Here is a 22,166-nt window from a genome sequence, read left to right on the forward strand (position 1 = left end):
GCAGAAAGCAAGTGTGTGAAAACTAAAGTGTAAGGCGAGTTTCTCATTCTTACAGCAGGCTAAAATATTCAGCAAGGTTTCAGTGTAGCTGGGAATGCCGATGAAATAACAGGAAAAAGGCAAAGTTTGGGGCTGACCAGGTCCGGAGCAGCTGCACTGATCTAGGTTGTGATTCCTTCAGTGCTGTTCACTGAGCAGCACTCAGGGAAAACAGAAGAAAATGGCAGTTTTCCCTTCATCTTGTAGTGACACAAAAATTAAGACAAATTCTCCACATAAAGCTACAGCAGCAGATTTTCTAAAACGCCATTTTCTTAAAAGCCTCCTTCTTGGCTACATAAACCAATTCCCTGTGATATCCTGAGCCTGAATGTTTATTTGGAGAGAAAAAAAGAAAAACAAAAAAACTGCAGGATATTTATGCTATTTCTCTTCAGCAGTAACATCCTCCCCATCTGAAGCCAGTTGTTACACACAGTATTTTTAGACATCCACGTGTGTCATCAACTCAGGAAAAAATAAGAAGAGTAGTAACTTGACAGTGTGTAAACAGGAAATCTTCAAAAAATTTTTTTAAAAAGAGCCAAAAAAGGAGGCTGAGAGAATTGCATGTCTCCTGAAGCATGGCTTAGGAATGGGAAAATATGAAGGGTTCAGGTCAGAATCAAAAGCAGATGTGTTGCACACCCTGCAGACCAGCTGTCCTCTCTTCCAATTTGTCCTTCCAGAACAGGACAAATTACAGACACATCCCGTGGCCATGTTAGCCATATCTGCCACCAGCTCCTATTTTTGTGGCTTGTTTTAAAATGGTCTGGAGTCTTCTCTACTGGGGAAAGAGAAAAAAAGCCCTCCAACAACCCCATGACTAAATAGAGGATTTTAGAGAAACTTCATGTAATTCTGGGGACAAATGGGTTTACTAAAACCCAGGCCAATACCCCCTGCCCTGGGCTTGAGGGTCACCAATTCCACATGGCACCACGTCTGTCACCCCCTGCACGTCAGGTCCTGCAGAGCCCTGCACGTAGCCTGTCCATTGCCACCCACAGAGGCATCCACAGGGTCCCCTCCAGCTCCAGCAGCCAACAGCAAAGAGGTTTTTTCACTCAAACTATTCACATACAACAAACGCTTTCAAGTTTGAGGCTGAAATTTTTATACCAAATATCTCATTGAAATAGGAAGCTTCTTCCCTGGCTTCTCTTCCTCTCTGGATAAATCCTGTTGCTCAGACACATTCATAAGCAAGTGCCCACGGCAGGTTTCCAGGGAAATATCCAAGTGCAACACAGGGGATTTGGTCCCAGCTGCACAGCCTCATACGTGTTATTTCCATGAGCAACTCCCTGGGTAACTGCATGAAGCTGAACTTCTCTGCCCAGGTGGAGAAGGTCCAGAGATGTTCTACACACAGAAAAGAAACAGCAGAGCCACAGGCTGGTGAGCAGTCAAGGGGACCCATTTTCACTTAAATAAACAGCCAGTGCACAAAGACCGATACATATATTTAAGGAGAGAAAGCAGAGGTTGCAGTGTGCTATTATGGCACAACTATAAAAATGGGATCAATTATTCCTGAAAAAGGCACACACTCTTATGGTGCCTAAACTAGCCAAAGAGCTGAGGGAAAAAAGGGCTATAAAGAGGAAAGAGCAGCAATATCCCCACTCTCTTGCATGATGAAAAACATCTGCCAGGAAATGTTGTCCCTCTGTTACAGTTTGAACTTCCACCAGGAAAGGCTGTAGCCTGTGGGAGCAGAGGGAAAGAGGGCAGAAATCCCAGTCGCTTGATTTTTATGCTAGTGATTCATGTGAACCCCAAGAAGAATCAGTGCTGTCCTTAAATGAGGATTTCATCTCCAAATTCCTACCTGAGCTGCAGTTAACTAGCTATAAACCTAAACCAGTAATTTCCTGTAAGGGGATTTTCCCAAACCTCTCCTCTGTAACTCATAAGGCTGTAAAGATTTTTAAGATTTTAGAGCTTGCTGTTGAAGCCTGTAAATGGGCCTCAGGTTTCCATGAGTGTTTGGAGGGGTTTTCAGTCATAAGGGTGCTTGGGCAGCGATGCTCAGCTGCGCAGACCAGCACTGCCTTCCCAACTGCCCCACGGCGGCCGGCTTGGGTCTGGCCTTGAACATGCACCAGCTGCTTAAGAAATGAAGATGCAGGTCTGTAACGCAATATGGAGCTGCCCTAATGTGCCTGGGCGCATCCCACCTAAGAGCTGCGCTGACCAGCCCTGCTGGATGGAAGGAGCCTGTGTGCAAGAAAAAAAAAAGCTGTAAAAAAGTTATAATGCTTTAAATGAGCTCAGAGTTTCCTAGAGTGTCTTCTGAGAGTGCAAAGCCGAGCCATGATCCAACGCTCAGGAAACCACTCAAAGCTTTATGAAATAACCCCTGAAATAACAAACAAGAGTTTGGTTTTATATCAGCATTTCCATAGAAACTTTTTAATGGATCCTAATACGTCTACAAAAAAGCCTTGAAAAACTACTACTACTGAGGCGTTTGCAGCCCGCTGACACACAAGGGACCACCAGGAGGTCCTCCCGAGGGCATGGACGGGCAGGGGGAGTTTGGGAACCCTCCTCGGGGGCCAGGGAGGGGTGTGAAGCCAAGGCCCTGGTGCTGCCCCTCCGCACAGGGCTCGGCAGCCTGGCGCCGACCCGGGCGCCAGCGGCCTCGGGGCGAGCAGGGCAGCTCTCCAGCCCTGCTGCTTCTCCTTGCTAATCCATAAGCCATAAAGGATCCTTCAGCTGAAGCCCTGGCTCCAATACAGTTAAATGAATTCTCTCATTAGCTTTAACAGGGCCAAGGTTTTGCCTTAAATCATTTGTTGTCTTGCTATTAACCTTAGCAGAAGCTGATACCTGTTCGGCATTAAACAGCTTGCAACGCAGCGAGGTGCCTGGCTGTTTCTCCCCCTTCGCACTACAGAAGCCCACCTTGCTGGACCCCTCTCACCTCCTCAGGGCAATTCCCTGTGCACATCCCATCTCAATTGTTCCTGGCAGTTCAGGAGGAGGCCTGGCAGAAAATCTCCCTTGCAGAACCCAGGGGTTTCCATGTGTTTCTTGTCTCAGGGAGCAGCTAGACCATGAATACCAGGGTCTAGTATTTGTTGAAGGCCTATCTTCAAATAGGACACGGGAGCAATGTTTTAGGACAAGAACATGTTGGAGAGAACTCACTTAAATGCAAGCTGGTACAAAATGCCCCTTTGCTGATTATTTTCCATCCACATCTTGGCTCTGTTGAAGTTTGGGAAAAGGACTAGAGAGAAAACATCCTGCCTGGGACTGGAGACCTAAAGGCTCCCTGGGTTGCACGTCACCTTCCTAATATAGTCCCCTGAACTGAAGATATGAGGAGAAAGTTGGCTCCTGCTGAGCATCAACTGACTTTCGCATAGGCCCCCCAGCTGAGCCCATAAAGAAGCTGGCAGAGCCACGGCCCGAGGGCTTCCCTCGCTGCAGGCAACTGTTTGCCCAGCGCCAAGTGCCAATGCACTTCCCATGCGGGTCTCCTTGTCCCCCGCCGCGTTTACTCCAGTGTTTCTCACTGCAGGGATCTCGGCCACTCTCACTTGTATTTTATTCATCACTTGTTGATTCCTGCAGGACACAGCCAAGGCTTGCTGTGGCCAGCAGGAGGTTTCCACTGGCTTGAGCCAGTTGAGAGGCTTTAAACCTCTTTCCCCTTCCCCAAAACGCTCAAATGCGAAAGGCATCAAAATGATGAAAAGTGACAAATGAAAAGCCAAGGAACAAATGAAACTAGTCATCTTTACAATGCTAACTGTAGTTCTCCAGCCCTGTGACGAAGCCTACTGTGCCAACAGCAAAACAGCAAAGGAGATGCTGTCCCTCAGCCTCCAGCATGAGCATATGAAGCACCCCCACAAGGCAAAACTGCAACTTGGTCCTTGCTGAGGACCAATGTTCCTGCCAGGAGTGTTTCCAAGAGAAGCTAAAACCCTCTTCCAGGGGAAGGGGTTAATGGTCTACTTGGAGGAGCAGCCCAGCACAGGGGCCTTCTCCTTGATTTACATAAAGGTCTCATTTTCAAAGCAAGTGTCTCAAACAGCTTATGTCATCCCACTGGTGTTGATGTTATCCTGGTTACAGATTTTCATTGTACTTAGAACAACAAAGGAATAAAGACTGGCAATTTATACACAGGTCCCAAAACTTACTTAGTCCTAAAAATCAGGAAAATGAATAGGAAGCAATCAGCGCAAATCTGCCCTAAATATCAAGTCAATGAAATACTCTGCAGAACATCTGCTTTCCTTGGCGGAACATAGCCAACAAATCAGTGCCTGTTAGACCTGCTTATCACACACGCCACGGAGACCCACAGGAACCGGGTCAGCACCACACGAGCTGGCGGCAGCGTCTGTTCCAGGGAAACCTCCTGGGACCTCGGGGCAAGGGGGAAAATCCAAACTGCCTTTAAATGCTTTAACTTCTTAAAAAAAACAAAATAGAACATATGCAAGGGGGAACTAAGAAGAACAAGACGACGCTGAACTGCTGGGCTCTCAGGAAGAGGTTGAGAAGAGCAGCCAGGCGGGGGCTGCGGACATGAGCCAGCACCTCACGGGCACCGAAACGCTCCGCACGGATTCGGGCTGCTCCACGCTCCGTTTTCGAATCCAAACAAGTGCTTCTCATCAAAGGCTCTTTCTGCCGGGCTGCTAACGAGCTCCGCGTGCCCTTCTGCCAACCTGCCCGGGGGGTGAGGGGGATCTCACGGATGAGACGCCGCAGTCACGGGCTGAAAGGAGCTTCTGTACCAGGCACCGACCGCCCTCACTCACCACTTCTGAATTTGCGCTTTGTTCACTTTAAATCATATCTCAGAGCCGCCTATAACGGTTATAGGTGAACACGTGTTTTCTCCGTGATCCCTAATTACTGACCTGGGCTCCAGCTGCAGCAGCAAAGTTGCCAGAGCCCGGCCTGCCTTTAGAGCTTTCCAAAAGCAGCCAAGCCAGCCCTTGTACAAAGGCAGGAAAAAACTGCTGTAAATGCAGAGAGCAAACAAGCAGCCCCTTATCGCCACGCTGGGGTACAGAAGATGCAAAGAAATGTTTCTGGATCAAGCTTTCAGGAAAGAAAAAACAAACAAAAAGTTTTGGTCTGCACCACGCAAGCAGCCCCAGAGCAAGCGCCCCCTTTGCTCTCCGCTCCGGGCACCCCGCTGCTGTCCCGGCGGCTCCAGGGCACAGCACAGCAGCAGGCAGCGCCAGGGCCCTGCAGAGCACTGCACACCCACCTACAGCCTCTTACCTCCACGCCACGTGCCACGGGGCTCGCGGGGACGGGAGGAACCCAGCGAGCGCGCAGCGCGCATGGACTAAGCCTTGGGATTCTCGGTACGTTTGAGCTGGGGAAGAAAGGAGGCGATCGGGGCCCTCTTCCGCTGCCATATAATCTCAAGGAAGTGACCTTAGCGTTTGTTGCTTTGATTACAGATTCGGAAACAAAAGCCCTTCCAGCATGAGTCAAGGGACACAAGATGTTGAAATGTGATTGCTGCAAACAGGGGGAGGGCAAAGCTGGGGCAGCATTGCCTTTTTTTTTTTTTTATTAACCTCTTTATTAAAAAAGAAGAGCCAAGTGAGAAAGCAATAGGAATGACTCAAAGGCATAAACCCAAGGCAGCTGCAGGGCAGCACCTCTCTGCAGGACCATGGGCTCCCCACCAACAACCACTTGCTTGTTCAGAGCTCTCAGGAGTCTCCAGCAATTCCTCATCCCGGTGCAGGGATGGAAAGGGCTTCTATGGCCCAATGCGATGCAGCTCTGGAATCTCAACCCGTCTTTGCTGCTCGGGCCACTGGATCTCGTGTCAGAGTGTCCCGAGGAGCCGCTGCCCTGCCGGGAGCCAAGGCAGGTTCCCAGGAGCAGCTCGGACGCTTCTCACCAGTAGAAACACCTCACAGAAGCGGGTACCATTTCAGGAGTATCAGTGTTATCCAGCTCAACAGGTTTCAGCAGATTACTCTCCACGAGCCAGCTAAAATCACACATGACAGCAGCAGCAACCAGCCTGTTTCCCAGCAGCTCCAGCAGCAGAAAGCAGCAACCGCTGCTGTGATGGGCACCGAGCAGGCACCTGCCCAGAGGAATGGGCATTCCCAGAGCCTGCCCTGCCCTGGCTAGGCCATCTCCCCTTGGAGAAAATCGGGATTGCAGATGGACAATAACACCCATTGCTCTGCACTCCTTCAGGAGCCAGGGCTGCTCTCTAGGGCAGCAGTCAGTAGAAATACAGGAAGAAATCATCTATCTGCTGTTCCCTTTGCAGTACTGCTTTTTTTTTTTTTTTTTTTGCAGGGCGGCGGGGGGGGGGGGGAACCTCAAGTTTTACTTAAAAACCATTTAACTCCACTCCCTGATTTCTCCCCTTCTAGCACATCCACCTACGAGGCCTCAGACACCTCTGGGGATTTGACTTTCCACCACGAGCGCATCAGAGAACACAAGTCTCACAGGTACCGCGCAAAGGCACCAGAGCTGAGCTCTCCTGCAGCTGAGAGGCTGCTCACAAGGAATACCAGGCTGCAAAGGGCTCAAATCCAGGCTAGACAGTCACAATGCTGCTGAGCAGGAGCAGGTGGGAGCTCTGAACACCAACCAGGGCAAATCCACCCTGGGATTAAACACGACTGGTCCCTGAGACAGGTACTGTCCTGCAGTCACTGATGCTGCAAACTGCTGAGAAATCACTCTAACCTGGAGAGCAAACTATGAAGACTTTACCACCCCAGCTTTCAACATCCATGTGTTACAAATTTTAATGCTAATAGGAAAACTAAGCTTAATATCTGGAATGAGCTAAGTGGGTCCTCACACTCGCTTTAATTAGGAAGGGCAAATCTCAGGGTCCCTTCCCAGGGGGATCAGCTCTCCTGACCCAGCTACGCTCCCATAAAGAAGATGGTTCCCTCACATCTGAGGCCAACAGCTGGAGCTTTCCAAACGTTCTGTATCAAAAACTTCATGATAAAAATCATGAGCTGGCCCAGTGCTGGTCCAGGTTCAGCCAGCTGCAAATCCACCCTGTACCAGAAAATTAAGGGGCAGCAGCTGCGATAATTTTAGAAAAGTATTTCAGAGCAAGAAACTTGTGTCTGTCTCCAAAATAAAGAATTCAAAGCCACAAAATAAGGCTGAAAACAGACAATGAGTCATTTTTCCTTAGAGTAATAACGTGAAGGTTACCTGGGTGGTGCCAACTTCTGCCCCGCTGAAACAACAACAGGGACAGGAATAGCTGACATGGAAAGAGGGAGAAGAGCACAGTGCCTTGGAGGAGCTGCCGCTTCCAAACACACACCCGTCTGGGCTGTGTAATTCAGCTCTACCCTGGGGCATAGAGAGTTTCTAGATGAAGGGAAGAAAAAAGGGAAAATAAAAAGATTATGGTTTGAAGGAACTATGGCATAGCCCTAAGGAATTCCAGCAGCTGGAAGCAGGGGGCTATGTGGATGGATAGTTCTTCAGTCTGTTGTTTCACAGGGAGCCCAAAACTGAAGAGATTCTGCAATTTGGAGGCCCTGACAGCTCTGGTGTTTGGGGTCACAGCATCATGACTCCCTGGCAAAGGCTTTAATCCTGCAGCAAATTCACCCTACAGCCCACCTGCTCCGGCTCAGGACTGCCGATATCGAGCAAGCTGCATCTGTTCAGCAGGACTTACTGCCACTTTCACTGAGTCCATTCGCTCGCATGCCCACTCAGTGCAGCCACGTTCCCAAAGGGTTTGTCCCCACACTAACATACTTGCTGTCCCAAAACAGCCGTGACAACCAGACAGGTCCAGCCCTCCAGACCTGCAGAGTCAGGCTCCAACACGATGGCCTGTACTTCTCACATTGGGAAATTCTCCTCCTGCCTTCTTTACCTGCTCTCCCAGCTCTGCTCCTTCAGGCCTTTGCCTTCATCTCAGCCACCAGCCAGCAAGTTGCTGGTTTGAGATAAGAACAGGCATGAAGCTCCCCTGGGCACCACGACCCATCTGCCCCAGCCTGTATGGCCTGGACAGCACCGACCCGGTCTCACGGGAGAGCTGAGGGTGCTCAGAGCCGCTCGCGGGCAGCGCTAGGACCACACGGAGCAACGCGACGCCTCGACCCGCGAGGCCACCCGCTCCACGTCACCTCCCGGCTGCCTCCAGGGTGGCACCGAGAGCTTGGAACGAGCCATAGGCCATGGAACATGCCTAGTGTAGAGCTTGGTATAGAACGCAGCACATACAAAAGGCTTCTGGTTACCTCGCCAGCAACAACTTGACAGTTCAAGTGAGAGACAGAGAGAAGCTATTGGGAAGGAAAAGTAAAAAGGAAAGAGGCATATTTGTATGGGAGGAGAGTTTAAGCTAATATATCCCAGTGCTGATAACTTCACCCTCTTTGCAGTCTGCGAATGAACCGGTCTCCATCTGTACGGAAGATAAGCAGAATTACTAATGACTAATTATGACTCAGAGGTTTTAAGAATAATGCAGACTGCTCAAGGATGGCCTGATTTTTAAGGACAGAAAACTGGGTGACAAAGATAGCACAGCATTATTCTAAGCACACAGGCAGTCCATCACTTAGTACAAAGCAGGGAGATGACAACACCAGCAAAGATGAGTGGCTGAAAGCTAGAGGCACAACAAGGCTAAGATTAATATGTGGAAAAAAAAAAAAAAAAAAAAAAAACAGCATTTGCCATCAAAAATGAAGTTGCCTTTTCACAAGCCTCTGGCCCAGTCCAAGCAAGTTCTTCAGGCTCTATCTGAGGCCGAAACAGTGGCTTAGACTAGTTTACACAGAAATACCGTTGCACAAGAGTTTGTTTTTGAAAAGCAGCGCCAGCTACATTTGAAATCTAACGTACTTTGCGAACTGTGTCAGATTGCAAAAATACACGTAGAAGCCAAGGCAAGTGGTGAATAGAAGGCCTGTTTCAAAACTGGCACTGGGACGCCCTGAAGGAAATGAGGCAGAGTTCAGAGTCTGAGTATGGAGCTCGTCTGCTAAGGAAGAGGGAGGAGCGGCACCTGAAAAAAAGTATTTTTGTTTAAATAAACTATATCATGAGCTCAAATGGAAATACGTCTGGCAGAGATACTTGGAAAGTTGATTTTGGAAGCTTGAATACATAAGGAAAGTTTAACTCTAAGCTGTCAGGGAGCAATGCCCAGAACAGGCTTTGCCAGGGCAAAATGCTCCTTCATCTAAAGCCCTGGGCACAGAGCAACCCCTACATCATGTTTGGAGGGACACGAGTCAAGACAAAACTGCACAAGATACGAGATGTCATGACATTAAACCAGCACCCTTCGAAAAGCAAAAATGGGTGTACGAGAGCAGTCAGAGCAAGGCTCTTCAGAGCAAGTTAACTGCTGGTGCCTGAGATTAAATCCTTGGAGCAGCCCAGACTCAGTGTCCCTTGAGCAGGAGGTTTCGAGCTCCCTTTGCAAATGCCTGACCCACACAGAGAGCCCCAGACGTTCCCGCTGAGCAGCGGCCTGTCCAACACCATCTGGACAGGAGTGACCACCCTTCCTCCCACTCTCCAGGGAGCCCAACCCTGCACCACCACCTCGCTTTCATCCTTCTGAAAAGAGAAGGAAAAATAGGAATCTTCAGGCTTTGGGAACAATATTTTTATTTTTTTTAAAAAAAGGTTAGGTGTGGTAGCAGAGGAAACACAGTCCTTGCTATCCAAACTAACTCCATTAACGCCATAGGAAACAGAAGTCACCCGCTTCCTCTCGCTCCTCCACCCCAGGTAGGCAGAGCGCACACGTGTCCTACAGGGCTTGGTGACTGGGCTGCATCAGCAAGTTTTGCACTGAGCCCAGAGGAAATGACCTTTACAAGGTTAAAAAGCACTTTGTCCAAAAAAGCACATGAATCAAATTTGCACATTTGCACCAGAAAGTGTCTGCTCATTAGCAGTGTAACTGGGGAGCGGACAGGGATGATCCCGCACTCTGCTTCAAGTCAGGCAGATATTAATCCTAAAATCTCATTTCTCCAAGGACCTGAGGCAGTTTGCCTTGTTCCTCCTTGCACGTAGCAATGAGCAGATGGACCGACATCCATGTCCAACATAGAAGCCTAAGCACCCAGTCAACCAGCTTTGAATTTATAAAAGCCACTTATACCAGACTTTGATGCAAGAAGTTTTCTTCATACTTACGGCATGGGGGTGAATAAGGAACAATACTGCTGTGGGATGTCGAGTGGGGAACACACACCCCAGTGCGGGACTCCAAAGGGCCGGTGTAACAGTAATCCCACAACATGGGATAAAGGTTCATCCTGAAAGTTTTAGCCTTTGACATTACTTATTAATTTCCTTTTTTTGAGGTAGCATAATGAGACAGGTGGCCTACAAAATCTGTATGGGGAGAACTCTGCCAAATACTTTATTTTAGAAGATGTATCTGGATACCAAAAGCTTCTGAATTTCTTCCTTGTGCATACCAGGAAGGTGCCTGGAAAGATGCTCCCAAAGCCCAACCAGCAATGCAGAGATCTATACCTGAAATCACCTCAACCCAGTAACATTCTCTTAGGAAACAGGTATCACTGCTTGGAGACTTCTACACTGAATTCTCACCCAAGATTTCTTCCAAGCCCTCATAGTACTATCTGGTACTGACTTGCAGAGACTCACTGCAGTTGCTTAGATTTAGAGGCTATTTCAGCAAGAGGCAGGACATGCCAGCAGCACTTGTGCTCCCAGGAACTCCTCTAAATAAATAGGCCTGGGCAAAACAGACATCCCTCCCCTTCTGGCAGCTGCCACCTGTAGCTGAGGCAGATCAGGACAAGGATCCTGGAGCAGCAACTGTCCTAGGGAAGCCCCTAACTTGGCTCGTCAGGCTTGGGCTGAGGTACCTGCACACAAGCGCTTCTGTGAACAGGTGACATGATAAATCCTTTATGCTGGCAGAGAGGATTTCAGGCTTTCTGGGCCAGAAGCCTCTGCCCATGTGACATCTCTGCACCTGACAACTTTTAAAGACACAGGTGAAGACCAGGTATGGTATTGGAAACTCCTCTGTGCCAGAACTCAGGGAAAGCTCAGCTCTCCCCAAGGCCAGCCCAGTAACAGCTAGCTATCTGGGTGCAGCTAGCACAGGGGTGCCAGATTGCACCCCTGCAATGTCAGCCTTGCAAGCATTTTATAAAAGACCAGCCTGGGGAAATAAAGTCCTGCTGACGTTCCTTCTACCATAATCATTTAGCAGTGGGGACAAGCGAGGGGAATAAAGAGGAGAGACATCTGCCGTGGTATCCAGCTCACCTGAAATAGCCACTGACCCAGGCTGAACCGCAGCGTGAGACCTGTCACCTCACCCTGTGTCGCTTACAAATAGCTCAGCATACAGTTCTTTGTTGCTTGCTGATTTTGTGAACCATACACACTGCAGGGTGTCACGATAGGAAACAAAAACGTAAATGTAGTCATTGGATATTTCCTATGCAAAATAGTAGTCTTTGCATCTGGCATAGGAACGTCAATGAGATTTAGAATAGAAAGATTCTGATGCAAGGAAAGCAAGAGGACTTTGTTAAGCACCTGTCCATATTCACACATTGATAGAAACATCAGGAAAAAAAAGCTGGTCTCATGCAGCTACCCCAGGTGCAAGACTTCTACTAGCAGAAGCTTCAAGAGATGAAGAGCATCCCTACACACTCTGAGACAGGGCAGGAGCTGTGATGAGAACAGGACACAGTTTCATATCCCAGCTCTGAGACTCGTCTCCCAAGCCCTGCAATACCCTCTGCCCTGGAGGACTAGCCCTGTGGAGAGCTCTGCCCTGCGAGTCTTGCTCTTGCATAGGCTCCATAGGTTGCAATGTTTAAAAAGAAAAAAGGAAAATACTATCTCATTCAACCTCTTACACTGTTCTGACATCCAGACTCATGACATTTAATGTTATATGCTCAGTCCTGCTTCCACTGGGATCACCTGGGACAGTGCCAATGTTTTCAACAGCAAAAAGCCAGGATTTCAGTGCAAAAAGCGATGCATTATGCAACCTGAGGAAGGGCTGCAGGGCAGCCCTTCAATCATCTCCCTTTAATACACCCCAAATTACCAGTAGGAAATTCCTGACATGAAAATCTAAGAGTTGCTTTGTCCCTGCAGCAGCAGGGTGACCCAGCACAGCCCAGCGCACACCAGGCAACAGGTAGCAGGAGTTTTCCTTACAGCTGCTGCCTGTGTGCGTTTGACAGGGGCCAAACCTGCTGCTGCTTCCTCAGAGCAGCCCAGACACGGATTAATTCATCAACAGCCATGTGAACACAGTAACTTCAGACAAAGGTACAGCCATGCTTTGCTTTGGAAAGTGAACAGACTCCCAAAACACCACCCCCAGTACAGGTGTAGCTTGGTTTTCTTTTTCAGGAGAGGAGGGGGTCAAGGCTGCACCTGAGGCTCTTTTGGGTCAGCGAGATGAAGGAGCAACAGTGTGAACATCTCCGTGCTCCCAACGGCACACGGACCACATCCCCAGAGCAATACACACACTATCAACACCCCAAGAATCACCTGTAGCTAGAAGGTCTACCACCCTAAAGCCCTTATCCCACTCCTGGGCACATCACAGTGCTAAACTCCTGTAGATCGCATTGGGATTATATAGGCACAGATGTTTTTAGTGTCTTTCACACAGAAATTGCACTCGAATGGGTATGGGGAGCTGGGTTGCTGCAGGCTGCATCCTTCTGTCCTGCAAGGTGCTGAGGAGAGGGGAGAAGCAGCTCTGATACTACCCAATGTCAGTCTAAGAAACCTTTACACAGTCTAGGAAACCTTCAGTCTAGGAAACCAGCATGACTGAGCACATCACAGGCTTACAGGTGAGGGGAAGAATATAGACATAAGAACCCCAACAAAAACCATCTAAAAAACAAACTGATCCAATAAGACAATAATTGTAACTACACTGCTGTGTTTTGCCTGCAAAAACGAGCCACACAGAGCTGTCTCAGGACAGATTTTCACCTGCTCTCTGGCAGGGATCACTTTGCACTGCAAAGTGTTATCCTGTTGCAATCAGCTACTCCTCAGGAAACACAAACAGCAGAAAAACGACAGCCTCGCTCTGCATCGCAGCTTTTTACACCAGCTGAGGGCCGAGTTAAACCCCACGACACAAAGTGCAAGCGGCTCCGGCAGCAGCAAAACTCACTCTTGAAGGACCGTGACATGAGGGAGAGTCAGCTACAGAAACACACCCAGGTAACCCACACGAAACACTTGATATAGGAAAACTCTCCCCCAAAACAGTGAATTTAAGCTGACATGCCGTGCTGGGTAACTGTTTGTAACAGAAGCACTGAATTCAGCAGTCCAGTTGGCAAACCTGCCCATAAGGGTAGGACAGGGGCTGTGGGCTCATTGCAGCTGCGCTCACCGGTGCTCCCAGGAAATCAGATGAGGGAATTCCCAGGTCTGCCAGACAACATGCTACCTCGTAAAAGCAGAAACAGGAAAAAAGCGTCGCCGCGGGGGTGTTTACCTGGTAGACGTCCCTGAGGCCGCACCAGGCGCGCAGCGCGAGGCGGCAGGCGCGGGCCCGCTCCGCGTACCAGCGGCGCAGCGCTGCCACGGCCACGCTGCACGCGAGGCGGCTGCCGCCCAGGAGCAGGTCCTCCACGCCGCACGTGAACGCCGACGCCATGGCCCGCGGGAGCCCCGCGCGCTGCCTCGCGCCGCTCACGGGCCTCGCATGAGGGCGGCGGCGCCGCTGCTTTATAGGGCAGCGCGCGGGGCCGCGGCGCGGCGCGAAGCGCCAGGGTCAGCCCTTCCAACAAGCTCCTCTTTCACGGCGCTTCCTGGGCAGGCTCCCAGGCCTGCCCCGGCGCTGCTGGAAGCCAGGCGGGCGGCTGCAGCAGCTCAGCCCCGCCGGCACCTCACACAGCAGCCTTGTCCTCCTTAGCGGCTTATATAAATCTCTGTTAAGCTCCGGCGGCTGCCCCCGTGTTTTCCAATTAAAGTTTAACCCTTTTGCCTTGTGTCCTGGCGAGAGTCCTGTTGATATCCTTGCGGGAAAGTGCAGAAACTGCTCCCGAGGATTAATCTCGGACGCTCTTCAGTAAGTCGGCAGGCACCTCGCACGAACCCTCGGTGCTATTCGCCGCCAGCGCCTCGTTATCTGCTGCGCAGGGAACGAAGCTGCCGTCAGCCACTGCTGCTCAAATTACCCCCTAAAAATAATCCTATTCCAAAAAGCACTTTCGGGAGCTGCAAACAAACAAAAGCAACACAAAGCCCAACAAGCTGAGCGGCTGCAGGGGGGATAGAGGCGCTAGCTCCCCTCTACGCCTGCTGCTCGCTCGCCGCCTCTCGTGCGCGCTGGCCGCGCCGTTCACCTGCTGGGGGCCGTTCCGACCCGCCGCGGAGCTAACGCGGTGCTACCAGCGCGGAGCCACTGCAGCCCTTCCTGGACAGACCGCAGCAAACACGGCTGAGGGAACAGCCCCGGAGACCCCCACTCGCCTCCAAGAGGATCAAATTAAGCATCTTGACACCCCTCTGGGGCTTAAACCGTTCATACCAGCAAACCACACCTTTCGCTGGCGAGCTCTCTCCCATTAAAAGCCAAGGGGAACTGCTCCGAGGGGTGGTCAAAAAGCTGTTAATCTTTAAGCACCCTCACAGGATCTGGCAGCTCCTAAGCTTTTGGGGACAGCATCCGAGAGGGGTTACAGGTGCCACCAGCAGCAGTGTGCTGAAGAAATTACTCAAAGAGAGGATTTTTTGGACAAAGCCCTCAGTGGGATAAATCTCTCTGGAAAAGTGATTTCCTTTGTGCGAAGAAATAAGTGAAGTGGGGGCGAGGACAGCTTGGATAAAGACTGCCCCAGAGAGCTAAATCTCCCAGTTTGATCATTAGAGCTGTCATGTTGTTACTAAAAATCCATAAAATATTTTTTTGTCATTCACAGCCATGACAGAAGTTCTGATTTTTATAGAAAAATAGGGAGCTTTTTGGCAACAGGTAAGTGGGAACAAAAGTAGCTTGTTTATGGGGAAAGCTTCTGCCAGCACAAGTCAACACCCTGTTTAGGGGCACACAGAACAGCAAAAGACACTCTTGGCCCCTGCCAGATCTTGGTGTCACTCAGGACCTGATCTGATTTTAAAGTACTTGCCCGTGGGCTTACACCAAGGGTGCTCACAAAACACCTTTGGCTGCGCACTGATCAAGCCATGCTCCTGTTGAGAGCATGCTGCTGCCCTGCCTTAGCCAGGGTGATGCAACTCCACAGGCAGACGAGTCCTTCCTCTGGACCTGCGAGTCTCCCAGTGCTACTCTTTTGCTCTTACAGATAACGAAGTAAGAGCAGCTCTGCTCACTTGGGCTCTGGCATTGATTGCCCATGCAGCCACAGGGAAGTTCAGGTCTCAGCGACTTGCTTTGACATGGGGAAGATGATGACAACTAATTCCAAAGTTCTCTGAAGCTGTTTAAAGTTGCACCTTCCAACCTTAGGACAGAAAGAGGAGATCAGAAACATCACAGTTTCTCCTTAGCTTCTCAGCAGAAAAGGGGACATGTGTGGCTTGCAAAAGGCAAAGCAGAGGTGCTCACAGTGCCTAGGCTGTCAGGAACCCAGTAAGAGCCTGGAGGCTTCAGCAGCTCCACATGCCCCACTGGGTGCCAGTGCAGGTGGAGTTACTATTTGTCAACACAAGGCTGCAAAGACCTAGGCTCTACAGTTAGTGTAGAGCATCTACATAACTACCCATAGGTTTTATCCTTGCTTCAAGTGCCACCTTAGAGCTCATAACCATGAAGGCTACCATTCTTTCTCCTCAACAAACATTACCTATTATCATCATTCAGGCTTTACAGGACTTGAATCAACACCCACACGAATGCAGAGTGAGAAAACCTTCAGCTGTCCAATGGGAGAAACCAGTGACAAGTGTCTACAGAAAGTTATTCCGATAGTCTTAGCCAGCAGCAGGGAGGGGCTCCGCAGCAGAAAGAGCCATTCCCTCGGATAACCCTGCTGCAGAGAGGAGCCAGCCGGAAACATCTCCAGTGGCATCTGTGCCTTGTGCCAACCGTATCCAACTCGGAATTTTCTCTTTTTAAGTCTCTATTTTTAATTTCAGTCATTTTCAAGTTCCATTTCTAAAAGAAAAGAAAAGGCACTTTGTAGTTAAAGGAACTAGCACAGGGAACAGCCCCATTCAGGAGAAAAATAACTCCACCAACCCTACTACGAGTAGTTTAAATGAGTCTATTTTATGCTGTTGTCTTTAAAGCCTTGTTTTTCTTATCAGTTATTAACAGTCAAAGTCAAGGATGAGGATTGTCCCCCTTTTAAACAGCACAAAGGATTTTTCTTTAGAAAATTAGTGGTATTTTTCTGCTGAATTTACACACTTTGCATGGTTTCTCTTCAAGCTACTGTGGACCTGAGTGCCCATCTCATAGTTTCATTTCAAAAGCAGATCTACATGTGCTCAGACCTTCCCTGCTCGGCTTTAACAATCACTTTACCATCGATATTTCCATTATCTATTGGGAACTTCTTTAAATAGCAAAATTATTGTCCTGTGAGTCTGCTAGGGCAGGCCAAGACCCTTTCTCGCACCCTAACACAGGGTGCAGGGACCTCCTGAACAAAAGCTTCACTGGTGCCTTCTCATTTCTTCTTCACAGCAGGTGATAATAAGAGCTAAAGGGGGATCTTGACTTAGCCTCTCCTGAGGGACACGAGCACCAGCGCCCCGATGGCACCGCGGTGCCCAGAGCAGGGAGCTGCCCCTTGCTACCCTGCGCCAGGAGCTCCGCTCAGGGGCAGCGAAACCCCGACCTATCTGTGCCCCGGGGCCAGGCGGGCTCAGCGCAGTCGTGAAGCGGAGCCACCTCCTCCTTTGAAAAAGATAAAGGGACTTCAGCAGCTGCAGGGCTGGAAGGCAGTTCAAGGTATCTTGATTTTTATTGCTCTGCCTTTGAATTATTTTTTCCTACCTTAAACGCAGCTAGAGAAGGAAACACAGTGCAATGAATAAGGCAGAACATTAAAGGCTACCAAGCCCCAGCCGATCAGACTGCAGAATGCATAAATCTAGAAATCACTGTTCTTCCACAAAATATTGAATAAAAAAGGATCAAAGAATAACTGGCAACTAGGAAGCAAAATCCTTTGAGCCTTGGACATGGCACTGAACACTCCCAGGACCAAAAGAAGAACAAAGAAAGTTAAGAAGTTCAATGCAATTTAGAGCAAATATTTGGTGTTTTATATGGGGCTGCTGAAGTGCTTATTCAAATCAGTCTTAGGCTTTTATTAACTTCCACTTTCAGAACCTTATGGAAAGCAAGTTGATTAGAAATACGTAAATAATATTCAGGCTCCTTAGCACCATAATAGAGATCACAAAATTCAGCAGGGAAATAGCAATAGGATACCCAAAAGGCTTTCAAAGTTTGTAGTAACCAGATCTCTATTCCATGAAGAGGAGGAGAAGGGAAAAGAGAAAAAAAGATATCTAAAGAAAGGACTTTGTAGATATATCCACCACTTCCAAGGGAACAGATGAGACTATGAATCTATTTGATCTACAGCTGTATGAACAACTGAGCATTCATGTCTACTGGGTCAGAGCCTGCCCACTAGGAACCTAATGAGAACATCGCTAAAGCAGAACACTTCATGGTTCGTACAGATTCATGCTTCTCTTTATATCATTGTTTCTATTTCTAGAATAATAAACATTAAAACAAAACGAAGATTCACTGCTAAAATAATAAGAAAGGATGAACTCAAGTAGCTTCTCAGGCTATCTTGCATGCTGTGTTATTCTATGCTCAAAGGCATGAAATAAAACAGTAATGCATTTAGTTTTATTTTAGTTTTTTCTAGAAGCAGCTTGTATTAACTTCACATGGATGCAGAATTCACCTGCATGTGAGACTGCAGGACAAGAGCATCAGTTTTCCTTCGTATCTACCAAGTTTGCCCTTACAGACAATTATTGGATATATACCAAAAATGATGCACACAAAATACCTACTGGCAGGTAATGAAATTAAAGCTCTGGCCTTTTTCAGTCTCCAAACCTTCTCATCAGGAAACAGTGAATCAGTATACAGATGTGCAAAACTCCTAATTATATGGGATAGCAGATGTCTCATAACAGGTGCTTGAAAACACACTTCAATCCTTAATTAGTCTTTTCTTAATATCAGTTAAACCTGAATTTCCACTGAAAACTCACTGCAGTCCTACATGAATCTCCAGTTCATGCAGGTATATTTCTATGTTTCTCCTTTCTACACAAATCCACATTCCATTTTCACCAGATTTTCCCCCTTCGCTCCCATTACAAGCTAATTGGCCACAGTTATACTATTTTAAAATATATATCATTATTCCAAACATGCCCAGCAAAAGTACTGATTTATAGGAGTTTTCATAAGTGTAAACAAGATTACTTGCAAACTAGGACTTTTCAGAGGATGCTGGAGCTGCATATTTCCTGTCATGTAACAAACCTGTCAAGCTGTGAACATCAATATAATTAACCCCAAATAAAGATGAAGCGACTTTTCAGAAATCATTTTTGTTGCACTTTGGCCCTTAATTACCAATTTAATAAAGATAAAGTGAAATACAGTCATCAGCTGCCCTCTTTGATGTTGTCACCTCTCTGTACATAAGATGCTTAACAAGCAGCACTGGAGCACAGGACAGATGCTGTGATGCAGCCTCCCCTGGTTTAGAGGCTGCAGAGCAAGAACCAGCTTCTGGTTAGGGGTGTTTGCAAACAAGTTCTGTCCTTACAGACTACTGAAGAAAATTCACAAGATCTTCTTAAGTGACCTACTGAAATCCTTTATATTGGCATGAATTCTAGGGACCTCTCAGAAATGAGTCTGCAAGTTCAGAGCTTTATCTACCACCAAACCTTTGTTGAAAAGTCAAACGAAACCTGCCTGGAAGAGCCCTGCCATTTCCCAAAGTATCTAATGGGGGTACATGCCACAGCTGAGTTGTGTGTGTTGAAATAGAATTCCCTATAGGCACCTCCCCACCTGGGCAATTGAAATCCCAGCTTTTGCCCAATCTTTCCCCACACAAACTAACCAACTAAAACAGCTACCCTGCAGATGATGTGGGTTCCAGCAGGGAGGCTCCTCGCCTCTCGGAGCACCACAGCACACACAAGCCCATCTAGCAGCAGCCTTGCACGCTCCGCTGTGAAGTGCTGCCTTTCCTCCTCCTCTAGCAATATAAACATAATGCAGGAACAAATAAACACATTTTTAAAGACCAGCTGCTGTGGCAGAAACATGAGTTCCCCACGATCTGTATCTCACACTAAACTAATTGCCATTTTTATGTCAGAAATGAAGTGCCGCTGCCTTTTAACTTTGCTCCTAGCTGGATTCCTCAAAGAGCCGACTTTCCTACTCACTGTGCCTAGCCCAGCAAAATGAGGTCAGGTGCAGAGGAGCAGCAGATGCTCCAGTTTCACAAATTAGTTAAACTTCTGCTGGTGCACTAGTGAGATTCATTACCCCATTTTTATAAAGCACAGCATAGCTTCTCCCATGGCTCGCAGCCAGATGAGGTACAACTTGGCACAGCTTCCCCGACTTCAAGGAATTTTTATCTCCATATACATAGACTCAGCTGAGGATACAGTTCAAGGCTATGTGCAATTTGGCAGCATACAACTCCCCATACAGGTCACCATTCAATGTACAGAGATACACAAATACCCATTAAGCCATGCAGTGATTTTTCTTTGCTGCTGGACCTCTACAGTTGTGGGAACACCCTGCCCTGCTCCCCAGCGAAGCCAGGCCCGGCCGTGTCCGTCACCTCCGCACTGGCACTTCTGGGCAGGCCTGTTGGGAGGGGACACCAGGGTGACACGGGAAGCCCTTCTGCTCTCAGCGTTACTCCCGCCGGCAGCCGGAGGAAGCGTGAGGCGGAAACCTGGCACATCCAAAGCCGCAACACCCACGGCTGGCAGCAGGGTCTCGAGCAAGTGTCACCAGAGCCGCTCTGCCCTGTAAGGCCTTCACTCCACAGCCCTCTTTGGGAACAGGGGTTGATGCTGCTTTTCAGCCTGGCTTCATCTGCCAAAGGAAGCAATTCCTGCTGAGCCACTTTGCTGCAAGGCAAAGCCCCCTCAAGAGGGACCTTCATCCCTGCAGGAAGGAGCAGGGGCAGTGGCTACCTCAGGAAGCTGCAGGAGAAGCAGCTTTTTCTCCCCGAGCTTTTCATACTGAGGAGCCTGCACAGCAGCAAGACCAAGGCTCACTGCAGAGCAAAGGCACGGACAGCTCTTGCAGAGCCACCAAGGCACTGGTGCAGGCCACGCACACAGCAGCAGGGAGGATGGGGTGGAACGATGCTTCCCCTGCCCTGTGCCTGCTGTCCTAGGGGTCTCGAGCCCCTCACTGCCCCCAGCCACCCAGGGAACATTCAAGTGCCCAGAGCACTTTCAGCATCACAGTTCTGGAGCCAAAGCCAGCCCCATCACCCAAGTAGAGCCCTGAAGCATTTGGGGGTCTAACCCCAGGAGTGGCAGAGTTGACATGTCACAGATCCACCCTTGCCAGCTGGGGTGACACACACAGCAGTGCCACTTGTCACACTTCCCAGGCTCCCGCCAGCAGCTCCAAGGCCTCCATGTTGGCAACAGGTCACCCGGGCAGACACCCTGGTGCCTTTGCCAACAGGGTGTCTGCCCGGCCTCCCTCGCACACGGTGGCTTCAGTCCAACATTGCTCCCGGCATTGCCTGCTCCTACTGCAGCAGCAGAGCTTCGGAGGCAGCAGGAAATATTACAGGGAGCCTGGAGAAGTCAGGTAATTATGGTTGGATGAAGTATTTCACAGCACACAAATACGTGAGGAGTGTGAAGAGCCAGGGTTGCCCCAGCTTTATGATTGCTTTATAGCCTCATTAATCTATGGCAAATGAGCTGGGATTACTATACAGTCTAAATACTGGGCAGGGATCTACAATGCTGTAAGATGAAGCATAAATGACAGTGAAATTGGGGTGTTTTGCATGATGTGCACAGTCACGAACACAAAAATAACCACCAAATGTAGGAGATACTTGTCAAGAAACTGATAAGGAGTGACAATAAATGATATCTAGCTATAATTATACCCTGAGCACTTTCCTTCTCTCAGGCTGACAAACCTGTGGTTCTGCAGCCTCCAGGAAAGCCGTGACTCAGAGCAGAGCTCTGCCCTTGACTGGGCTCTACGGGCAATGCCCAGCGCAGGACAGTGCACATCCCAGGAAGGGCCTACCCGGCCCTGCACAGCAGCTAAATGACAGTGCAGGGGACAGCACCCTGCAAGCAACAGGCTGAGGGACATCCTGGATGCCTGTGCCCTCCCCACATCCAATTCTGCATCAAAACCAGCAGAGCAGCTCATTTCTTACTGCATCTGTTTAATACTCTGCACACTGGAGTACCATTATCAAGAAACTTGTAGGCAAAAATCCAGTATTTAATACTACCTAGGCAGTTTTCACAGCTGGAGAATCAAAAATTAGGGAGGGAAGAGGAAGACAACCTCACTAGTAAAGAGGAGAGAAAAGATGCTTTCATAAATGTACATAATTTGCCAGGAGTCTCAGTGCTAAGGAATAATGATTTCCAAGGCTTTTGCAGCTGTGATTCTTGAGCTAAGAAGCAGAAAAATTTCAAATAGTTGTTACTAAGAAATTAGCACCTCATTTTATTAATGAAGTGTTTGGACAAGGGATGTTTGCCAGCTCTAGGCAAATAAAAGGGCAATAATCATCTAGGATTAGAGAGGCAGCAAATCAGTATGTTTCGGTATTAGAGCAAGTTTGAGCAAGTTAGCTCAGCGCTGAGTCTTGAAAGGTGGCCCTGGTGCCACCTGAGTGCCTGACCCCAGGAAAGGGCAGCAGCACACGGGGTTTCACATCCCTTTTACCAGGGCACCAGGTGTTGCTATGAGCAGGAGGGAGGCCAGGCTTCCAAAACACTCCAATGCACAAGCTGGAAAGCGAAGTGAGCATCCAAGAAGCGCAAGGTCACGAGGAGCAGAGAGTAACTGCAGCAAAGAAGGAGAAAGAGCACCATTGAGGGGATGCTGCTGGCCT

General features: G+C 48.8%; 1 protein-coding gene across 1 annotated transcript in view; it reads right to left on the reverse strand.

Annotated features, from left to right (window-relative positions):
* The window catches only part of FRMD4B (FERM domain containing 4B), a 73,968-nt gene extending 60,248 nt beyond the window's left edge, over positions 1 to 13,720 (reverse strand). The window contains exon 1 of the mRNA XM_088528306.1: positions 13,559 to 13,720. Coding sequence (XP_088384432.1) covers positions 13,559 to 13,720 — 162 coding nt within the window. The remainder of the gene's footprint in view (positions 1 to 13,558) is intronic.
* Between the last annotated feature and the right edge of the window lie 8,446 nt (positions 13,721 to 22,166).

This window comes from Tinamus guttatus, unplaced genomic scaffold, assembly GCF_059628265.1.
Source record: "Tinamus guttatus ecotype Peru unplaced genomic scaffold, ASM5962826v1 Tinamus_guttatus_pri_ptg000307l, whole genome shotgun sequence".
NCBI lineage: Eukaryota > Metazoa > Chordata > Aves > Tinamiformes > Tinamidae > Tinamus > Tinamus guttatus.